At 41.3% G+C, this 11,009-nt stretch overlaps 1 protein-coding gene and 1 long non-coding RNA gene across 2 annotated transcripts in view; one reads left to right on the forward strand and one right to left on the reverse strand.

The window, feature by feature from the left end:
* TAF5L (TATA-box binding protein associated factor 5 like) overlaps positions 1-3,674 on the forward strand; it is a 10,794-nt gene extending 7,120 nt beyond the window's left edge. The window contains exon 5 of the mRNA XM_083496893.1: positions 1,712-3,674. Within this exon, the coding sequence (XP_083353019.1) occupies positions 1,712-2,512 (801 nt within the window). The 3' untranslated portion in view covers positions 2,513-3,674. The remainder of the gene's footprint in view (positions 1-1,711) is intronic.
* Positions 2,388-10,642, reverse strand: LOC310704036. The gene is made up of 3 exons (XR_014524504.1): positions 10,531-10,642; positions 3,743-3,857; positions 2,388-2,513 (listed from the first exon to the last, which is right to left on the reverse strand). It is a non-coding gene; the product is annotated as an uncharacterized lncRNA (long non-coding RNA).
* Positions 10,643-11,009: the final 367 nt, after the last annotated feature.

The following is an 11,009-nucleotide window of genomic DNA, read 5'->3' on the forward strand; positions in this document are numbered from 1 at the left end:
TAGTTCCCCCAGTCCACTGCTGGAGTAAAAAATCTATATGATTCTGTGGCCCCTGAGAAACCCTCCCAAATATTATATGCTACTGGGCTTCCAGTTGGTATAACAACGTGTTCATATTCTGTAGTACCTTACAGGCAACCCCCAATTAGCACAGGGATTGCATTCCAAGTCATCATGTGCAATAGCGGAGCACGCATAAGTCTGCTACACCCCACTCCATCCTCTTTTCTGGCCACTTCCTGGTCGCTGTGATGCGTTTCTGCACAGTTGTTTGCACTGAAGAAAGTTGTTTTTGCAACCTAGTTTGAATAGGGATTTTGTGTGTGTGTTTGGGGGGGGGAGAGAGAGACAGAGAGATTTTTTCCTTTTGATCAGTAGGGAGTACATTTCTAAAATTATAATTAGAATGCAGTGACTGCAGTCAAGTTAAGACTTTATCATTTTTAACAGATTTATCATCTTGCACCTTTCTCATTTTTAAATGATACAGCATTATAAAATAACAAACAATAGTATTATAAATTTAAACCATTAACTCTAAAGCTAAGAAAAATAACTGGGCCACAGTAACTATAGAAGACAGTGACGCTCAGTGTTTGGTGATAAGTAGTTTTTCCACCAGTTGTACAGTATCTGCTGTTTTGAAAAATCACTGAAAGTAAAGGGATATTTTATTTCACCCTGACTGCTGCAAAGCTTTGGATAGCTGGTGCTTTCACTACTTACAAATCTTATTCTGAAAAGATGAAACTGCAGAAACATTAAGTAAATAACATTTTTCTGCCATAGTATTTCCAGCCTGAATCTACAGGCAAAGATACAGGATTCAAACCTATTGCCATTTTGAATGTAATTTAATGCCTATTCATCCAGCTGCTAATTTAATCCAGAAGCAGAATATTAGTTGCTTACTGCTTTTTGTACACAGTTCTCAGTGAATACCAGCTGCAGCTTTTGCGGATGGAGTAAGAAGGCTGCAGCAATTGGAGATGTCTCTTAGAAAAGTTTTAAAAAACATTTTTAGAGCAACAGCGCTGGTGGTAAAACTACTATAACCACTGATTTTAGTTGCTGCTGCAGTTGTTCACGGGTTTGGGGACCCCATTAATACCTAAGGGGAGCTTTCAGATCCTAGACTGCTTGTATAATAAGCAGGACTGCAAGCCTTCCATTGTCCATTAAAATATTAATTGGGTCTTATCTGGTCCTGTTCCTTCTTTTCTGCAGACTGGGAACAGTGTACAGCAGTCCCAGGAAATTTGCCACTTTTAGTTAGTTTTCTTATAAAAGCAACTACTAAGATGGTGGGTGGGTCGTGGCAGAGTTGGCAGGGACCAGCAGCCAAGGGTTCACAGAGTGGCACCAGTCTACAATCCACCAATTTTAGTGGCACTGATTTGCACTGCTGTTAATTTTAACTGGTATCTTTTGCCGTCTATACCATCTTGCAGTAAGTTTGCCCTTCATTACTTGCAATAGAATATTTACCATCTTGGGTAAATAGGTATTCCTAAACATCTAAATATTGCAATTCCAATTTGTTTCCTATTCTATAGTTTGCTGCTGCCCTTAAAGCTGGTGAAGTTTTGGGGGCCCCAGAAATTTTCCATCTGTTGACTTGTATGTTCTTATTGCTGCTCTTGAGTGTAGATCTCAAATGTTCACCAATATGTCCTCTGAACAGATTTGACTTCTTTATTCCTCCTTGCAGGGTGAAGATGACGATAATAACGTGGGAACAGAAATGAAGATACTAAGAGGGCACTGCGGACCAGTGTATAGCACAAGGTTCCTGTCGGACAGTTCAGGACTGCTGTCATGTTCCGAAGACACATCCATCCGATACTGGGACCTTGGATGTTTCACAAACACTGTGTTGTACCAAGGGCACGCCTACCCTGTGTGGGATCTGGACATTAGTCCTTGTAGCTTGTACTTTGCCAGCGGCTCCCATGACCGCACAGGAAGACTCTGGTCATTTGATCGGACGTACCCACTGAGGATATATGCAGGCCATTTGGCAGACGTGGACTGCATTAAGTTTCACCCCAATTCTAACTACTTGGCAACAGGATCCACAGATAAAACAGTGCGTCTCTGGAGCACACAGCAAGGAAACACAGTGCGCTTGTTTACAGGTCACCGGGGCCCTGTGTTGTCGCTTGCGTTTTCTCCAAATGGTAAGTATTTGGCTTCAGCAGGTGAAGACCAGCGGTTAAAGCTGTGGGACCTGGCATCTGGCACGCTTTACAAAGAACTAAGAGGGCACACGGATAATATCACCAGCCTTACTTTCAGTCCGGACAGTAGCTTGATTGCTTCTGCATCAATGGATAATTCTGTTCGGGTTTGGGATATTCGAAACACTTACTGCAATGCTCCCGTCGATGGTTCTTCCAGTGAACTAGTTGGTGTATATACCGGACAGATAAATAATGTACTGAGTGTACAGTTCATGGCCTGTAACCTCCTTTTAGTGACTGGAATTGCACAAGAGAATCAGGAACATTAACCTTTTTAAAAAAAAGAAAAAGAAAAAAAATGGGTGTGTTGTTGAAATCCAGAGTCTATTATAAACTAAGATTATATATAATTGACTGTGAAAAAAAATGTTTTCTTTCCCATTGGTGGACATGTCCAGAATGATGGAAATACTGTACTTGAAGATGTCTTGTATTGTTGCAAAAAAAAAAAAAAGATAGGAAAGGGAGAACAACAGGAGAACTTCACTGCAAGGGCAGGAAGCTATTGGGGGTGGGTGGGAACCAGCTACACATAATATTTTTCTGAAGGGATAGCCAAAACTCAGTCCAAGCAACTCAGATCATTGACTTGAATGTGTTGCAATTAATGGGCATGTCCTGCTTAACTGTTACCAGGAGTTTATATGTCTGTCTTTTAGCTATTCAGCTCCACCTACTTACTTCCCCACCGAAGTTTCTGTGGCACAAGAATCTTTACCGTCATCTTCGAAAGAAAAATGTATTTTGTTATAGGGTTGCTCCCAAACATAAGTAACATTAAAATAATGTTTAAAATAACATTGAGGCAGGCTTCCAGCTTGCTAATATAAAAGGCATAGTATTTTTATTTTTATCGTTGAATTATAAAAACGTGATTTGAATGTGACAGTGGCTGCAAAAAGATGCAATTTGGATTTGGTATCTTCCATTAGATATAATGTTTTTAGCTCTTTCTTGATAAGAAATTTGTGGGTTTCCCCCCCAAATCTGGTTGCACTGTGATGGTGATGCAGAATACTAGATTGCTGGGGTGATAACTACTACCTTGCCTTCCGAAAAGAACTAGCAAAATATGGCTGACTTTATAGTAGCATGTTTGGACTCCTAATAGAAAGGGACACATTTCACCTCACCAAAAATACTTTCTGCAGATAAATATGGGCAAAGGTGTGCAGGCGATGTGAAAAAAATAGTATTACTAAATTATTAATCGTGAGAAGATGCAGCTTTGCCAACTTCCAATGTTTTCCACTGATTACTGAACTATTAAGTTGTTTCATGAAGTTTTCATACAAGTGTGTGAGCATGCAAAACCTGGGGTTGGAGAAAGCATACTCTTAAATTTTGTCATTCTAAGAAGACTGAATATTTCTGCTTTCCGGAAAGAGATTTTGTATTTTTGTTTTTTTCTATTAAAGCATTTAGTTTAAAGAGGTTTATTATCTCTGCATGGTACTGAATGGGTTTTAGACTTCCATAAACAGATAAAAAGTTTTTACCTTGTGGGTTGCAGCTGTCTGCTGCATGAGCCAGGCAGGTGAGCTGTCCTGCAGGTGCATGATACAGATGTTCTCAGTCCCCTGAGTTTTTACAGAAGCAGTGTCTGTCTACGGGCTCAAGCATAATTTAAATAGCAGGTAAGTGGTACTCTTAACACATGAATGTGTTAGAGCCAGACATTCAGTCCTCTTTCTTAGAATGTTAATACCAAGTTCTCAGTGGACACCAAAAAAATAGGTACTTGAGTTAAAATTTCAGCCTAGAGTGTTCAAAATCAAATTTTGATCAAATGGTCTACATTTATTGTATTTTCTTACATAAACAGCCCAGAGTGTTTCTGTTCTAAATCAAATTTTGATCAAATGGTCTGCATTAACTGTATTTTCTTATATAAACATTTATGTACCACCTTTCTAGTGCCTATGCCCTACTCAGGGCAGTTTACAAGAATTTAAAATTGCAGTACCACAGGGGGGGAAAATACTTACTGTTAAAATGTGGGGGGAAACCAGAAGTGGAAACCTGATATAACACAAACTTTTAACTTGGTGGTGGGCAAACACACAGGCCTAATCCAAGCTGTGGCCCCTCTATTTCCAGGCACACCCACCCCACTCGGTATGGGGAGCAGTCTTCCTTTTCGTGGCACATGGAATGGGGAGGTCAGAGTGCCATAGCAGGGATAAGAATTACCCAGGTCTCAACCATAGCAGATCACCCAGCTCTTAACAGTAAGGTTGGTTAGCAGTATGTTGGTCTTTGATTTCCTGTTTGGCACTGAGAAGCAAGCCGGTTCAAATCTTGCAAGCCGCTACTACTACTAACGTTTTAAAAATAATTTCTTTGGTTGCTGGCTTTAAGAAAAGAAACAACAATATAAATTGCATCACATTATTCCTAACTTTTAATAGAAGGGATCATGCAAAAGTTACTCGGTTGTATCCAACTGCTGCTTCTCTAACAGGAGGCTTCTGTCAACAGAAAGGGGAGGGAGGCCCTCTTCAGCAATGCCCTCCCTCATCAGATCCCTACAACCCCCTGTAAAGTTTGTGACATTTCCAAATTAAGTTAAAATATTTTCAGTACAATACAAATCTGTATTACGGTCATAGACCAGCATAAAAGGGTGGAATACAGTCATTTAAAATCTGAAAAGCGTTTTGGAAAGCTAAAAGGTATTAAAACAGAAGGTAAATATAAAAATCTCTTAAGAATTTAAGAGAGTCTAAAAGAAGGAATAGGAGCATTGGGTGGGTGTGGAGGAGCATAAAAGGTTGATATATAAAAGACAATCTACAGAACATTCTGATATGTTCATTAAATCTGGTTTGTGGCACAGGTCATCCTCCGACAAATTCTGAGCGCTGCTGTGCAACATCATATGTTGTAGCAAGACTGGTATCTGAGAGCAGCAGGGAGGTATAGGATTGCCCTGTGTGCCCTCGGTACTTACAAAGTAGTGGGGAAATCAGGCTAATACGAATGTCTCTGTAACGCAGGCACTAGAGAAGGACATGCTCTATTGCAGGCATAGGCAAACTCGGCCCTCCAGATGGTTTGAGACTACAATTCCCATCATCCCTGACCACTGGTCCTGTTAACAGGGTCATGGGAGTTGTAGTCCCAAAACATCTGGAGGGCCAAGGTTGCCTATGCCTGCTCTACCGTTTCTATTTGTCCCGAGTCATAGGGGCATTGTCTCTCTGGGTAGTCAATCTTGTATCGACCTAATGATAAAGTACTGTATTTTTCCATGTATAAGACTATATTTCCCCCCAAATTTTTTAAGTTTAAAATTGGGGGTCGTCTTATACACGGAATGTTTAAAATATTTATTTCTTAATTTTGGGCTCAAAAAATAGGGGTCGTCTTATACATGGGAGCATCTTATACACGGAAAAATACTGTATTTTCTTCCCCACCCACCTCTCTCTCACACACAAATATTATATGTTCGTCACATTCAAGATATACCTTTTTTGGATATTGAGCTTCATGTTCTGTTGCTTGGAGAAAACATTCTCAAACTATTTAGGGCCTAATTTGACCCCGTTGCAGCTGGGTTGCTAATACTATTTTTTTTAAAGGCACATAAAATGGCTGCCATTGTATTGGATGTCACATTGCTTGTACTGAGCCAAGCTCTAAAACTGTACTATTACGGAACTCCTGTGTGATGGTGTCATTAAATGCATAAATTATCTCTGCCAGAGTCTGTCCCACCAGACCACTCTTCAGCTGCAATTAAAAAAATGTTTTTGGATAGAAGCCACACATAGTAGGAATGGCTATCAGCTTACTCACCAACTAATAGCCCTCCAGGTACAGAAACTCTTCAGTAGTTGAGGTTGAACATATTTATACTGATAAGTCTCTATGCCAATTATGATTTCCCGTCATGCTGATCACCTGTTTTAAATAGAGTTCTACATGCATATCCCTTGGTTGCATGCGAAGATTTGTGGAGCAAGGTAAGCATTTTTCAATAGGCTTTGTAGGTAGGAAATTGATTTCCTTTCCCTTTTAGTTATCACATGTAAAAAATTATGTATTGGTTGATCCATTAGGAAAACACCTGGCATTTTCAGGTGCTGAACAGTTTGTGGTCTACCTAAGACTTTCAAGCAAAAGAAGAAATCAATTCTAAGCTAAGGGGCTTTATAACTGTTCTTAAATCTGTACAGTGGTACCTTGGGTTACATACGCTTCAGGTTACAGACTCCGCTAACCCAGAAATAGTGCTTCAGGTTAGGAACTTTGCTTCAGGATGAGAACAGAAATCATGCTTTGGTGGCGCGGCGGCAGCTAAAGTGGTGCTTCAGGTTAAGAACAGTTTCAGGTTCAGTACGGACCTCTGGAACGAATTAAGTACTTAACCCGAGATACCACTGTATAACGTACTATGCTTTATACATACACAAGTTAACGCCTTGCAAAATCTGCAGTTGTAGCTGGCATAGGTTGACAGTTGCACAATTTTATTACCTTCGTACCAATTTACAACAACCAAGCCTTGGGACCAAACTCCATTCAATACTATGTAAGTCATGCATCTTTGCATAATCTGTCTTAATTTATTGTAGAGTTTTTATTTTAAAAAAACCCACACTAGAATTTTTAATTGCAATATGGGGGGGGGGGGTTGTTGGTGTCCTTACAGTAGATTGAAAGTAGGGTTATTAGCCAACCATAATTTTACAGCCACTGCCAAGTCTTTGCTATCTAGTTTTCCTGATTAGAAGGTGCAACACACACCCCAAAACAGAAAGTCAAGCTGTTAATTGCAAATGTGCTTTTATAGGGCTTGATTTATTATGCATGTTGCATACTGAGTTATGCAACTGTGCTTTCAGAATGACAGTATGTGCTGTTACCACTGATAATACGAAAGCCAAGCCAGGCCATAACAACAATCTTCCTGGCTTCCCAAAGCATACATTCACCTTCAGGAGAATGTCCTCTATGACACTGGTCTTCATCTGGTGGGTCAGAACACATTAGTGGGTTGCAGCTTGACCTAAGGTGGGTTGCAACTGGGGCCCTACCACTGTACAAATATATGGGTTTCAAGTGGGTCGTGGATCCGAAAAGGTTGAAGATACCTGCTTTGTTTGCTTTGGAAGCAAGACTCTGTCAAGGGTGACCCCAAGCGTATTGTGGCATGCAAACCTCTAGTTCCTTCATCTCTACCCACATTGGCTATTATTGGCATGGGGGCATCATGCTTGAACATGTCTTATGTCCAAACATAATTTTGGCACTACTCTTAAGATGGAAGATTATGACAGTGATTTGTTGGCACATATAAATTCTGATGCAGCAAAGCAAATTAGCAGGATAACGTGTTTTTTAACACCCCTTTTAAAAAATGATGGACACAACTGAGTAGCCCCCTGATAGGCTTCATAAATGGGGTGTTGCCAGTGCTTTTTCCTGGGGGAATGCAGGGGTACGCATACACCTAAACATTTTGTGAATCTTTGTACTTTTGTCCATTTACTGTATTTATGTTTCCTGATCTGAACTATAAAATGGTGGTTTTCTTGAGTCAAAATGAGAGTACCCCTAAACATTTTTTTAGAAAAAAAGCACTGGTTGTTGCTACATGATTCTCTTCACAAAGGAGCATGTCAGTAGGACCTCTGTTTTGAAAGACCTGTTCTCCTTGGAGTAAAACTCTATATATGCTCAGAAGACGAACAGCATACTGAAATAATTTACAGAGTCCAGAAAATATCCTTAAAACCACAGAAGGGAAAAACTGCTAGAATTGTATTCAAAGATATATCTCAATTATAATAGACTGGCGGGGGATTTTTAATCAGTGGAGCCTAATCTAGTGCTTTCTTCCCCAGGCCTTACTCTTTATTACTATGATATTGGCAATATTTCAGAAAGAAAAGGGAAATGTGCCAGATTTTTGGTTTGTGCCTTCCTGTCCAGATGCTTTGAATTAAGACCTCCCATTTCCAGCTTCAACAGGGTTGTGATTTCTTTATTTGAATTATCAGTTGGCTGCATCTTACTCTTCCAAAGGGGGAAAGCACACACAAAAATGCACTAACAAGGGGTAAAGGCTCTAAGAGCATTTCTGTTTCCTGATTCTAGTTGAATGAATTTTCCATGCATGGAATGAGAGTGGTGCAGGCATACAGAGGAACATATATAAAATTCAAAGAAAACAGGCATGATTAAAAGTGCACCTTTGCTGCGGTGTTTTGAAATAATCATGCCTTCTGCCTCCCCCCACAAAAAAAATGGACAATGCTGCTTAACACTAGTATTTATCAGAAATAAATAATGGTGCATGCAAGGAATGCAATCTTTTTTTATTTTTATATAAAGTTAGGCTCTGTGGTTCTCTATTTGTCTTTGAAAATTAATGATTGTCTTCGCTACAATGAACCCAGTTTATACACTGGAAATCCTTTCTTATCCTAATAGCACCAAGACATAGCCTTAGAAATGTTTGTTCTGGGAACTTGCTGGTAGAGATCAGAGAAGACTGGGAGTTTTAGAAAGGAGGGGCTAGCATAAAACAGAGGCTGTATAAAATCTTCAAAATATGACAGCCCAGCTGTCTTGAACAGAGCGGCCATTTAGTTAGCATCCTGTTTCTAACAGTAACTAGACAGATGTTTCTGAAAAGTTCACAAAAGCAGGGCATGAAGGTTAACTTGAGCCTGCTGTATGCTTCTCTTTAATTGATTTCCATCTTTTAAATTGCCTAAGGGCTGGCTGGAACTGAGGAGTTGTACCGTAGTCCAAAACATCTGGAGGGGACCAGGTTGGTGAAACCTGCCCAAGGTTTTAGGTTCAGAAGTAGGCCCAGATGCCCATTTCATCCTTTGACAGGAGGCTCTTGTACTCTGAGGGCTGCAATCCTCTGCATACCTTGCTTCCCAATAAACATGGATAAAAATGGACTGTCAAAATGGCAATTAAATTTCTGTGACTCGCCAGCCTTAAGTACTGAACTGAGGAAGAACTGAATAAGGGCCTGGATAAGGAACTAAGGAAAAACTGAATAAGGGCCTGGATAAGAAGAGACTGAGAGGAGATATGATAGCCATCTTCAAATATCTACAGGAAGATGGAGCAAGCTTGTTTTCTCCTGCTCTAGAGTTTAGGACCCGAACCAATGGCTTCAGGTTACAAGAAAGGAGATTCTGACTAAACATCAGGAATAATTTTATGACTGTAAGAGCTGTTCGACAGTGGAACCAACTCCCCCAGGTGGTGATACTCTCCTTCCTTGGAGGTGTTTAAGTAGGGGTTGGATGGGCATCTGTCGTGGATGCTTTAGTTGAGATTCCTGCATTGCAGGGGGTTGGACTACAAGGCCCTCAGGGTCCCTTCCAACTTTACAATTCTATGAATCTTCAGTATTGATCTGAATTTATCAGCCAGTTCTTAGGTTGCAGGCATCGGAACACTGAACAAGTTACATACAGTGGTACCTCAGTTCTTGAACGTCTCTGTTGACAAATGTTTCGTAATCCAAACGCCGAAAACCCGGAAATAAATGCTTCCGTTTTTTAACTTGCCTTGGAAGTCGAACAGCTTCCACTGCATGCTTTTCAATTTTCTCAATTGAATTGAGGCTTCCGCGTTGAGTTTTCGGTTCTCGAACGTTTTGGCACTCGAACGGTCTTCCGGAACAGATTACGTTCATAGGCGCCGACTCCATGGGGCTTGAGGGGGCCCGAGCCCCCTCAAAAATTCGTTTGGGGGGGCTCCGCCCCCCCAATAATCTCCGGCGCCCCTCCAGCAGAGTGCCACCGCCGCCCCTCCCCCAGCCCAAAATGCACAGGGTCGGGCTGCATGCCTCCTGCCCTCCCTCCCAAGCAAAAGCTCCACCTTCGGAGCTGATTAATAGGAGCAGCACGCTCTCCCCTATTCGCTCACGAGGAGGCGGCGCCACTTTATTTGCATATTCATGAGCTTATTTATTATTCATGAGCTTTCCCGGCCCCCCCCCCCAATATTTTTTATAAGTCCGCGTCCCTGATTACGTTCGAGAACAGAGGTACCAAATAGAGATAATTTTATTTACCACATTTATATCTCGCTTTTGCTGCAAGGAATTCAAGGCAGCGTACATGGATAAGCATGGTACTTATGCACCTGCTTGGTGTTTTCACAACAAACCCACCAAGTAGGGTAGGCTTAGTAGTGGTGGTTGGCCCAAGATCGTCACCCAGTGAGCCATATGGCTGAGTTGAAGATCTGAGCCAAAATGACAGGACATTCCTAAAAAGGAACCCCACCTTAGACACAGACTTACCTGGAAGTTGTACACAGTGACTGGAAACTCCTTGGCTTTTACAACCCATGTATGCTTACCGCGTTCACTGGAAAGTAAAGATAGGAATACAAAATACATAATAAAAACAAGAAAAAAAAATCGGAAACCAATAAACCTTACTACCCTCCTGTTGTGTAAAAAACAACAACCGTGCAGATCAGTTTTATTCCCTGGACTGTCTCACTCCCAAGTGTACATAGGCTTGCAGCCACAAGTCCAAAACCTGGTTTATAGTGTAGTTCCGGGGAGAGCAGCACCCTGCACATGTTCCAATAAGCTTTTGGGGGGAGGGGGGGAAAGCCACTTAGCGTGTTTCAGGAACCTTAACTGAAAACCTGGCAGAGTGATAGGGTGTTGTTGTTGTTGTTTTCCCGTTTTCGTTATCAGCGTGGTGATCATGGGGCGCGGGAGGCGGGCTTCTCAGGGAGGCTCCCTGTCCTCCCGGCATAGGCTGGACG

The sequence above is a fragment of the Podarcis liolepis genome (assembly GCF_965112155.1).
Source record: "Podarcis liolepis genome assembly, chromosome: 3".
In the NCBI taxonomy this organism is placed as follows: domain Eukaryota; kingdom Metazoa; phylum Chordata; class Lepidosauria; order Squamata; family Lacertidae; genus Podarcis; species Podarcis liolepis.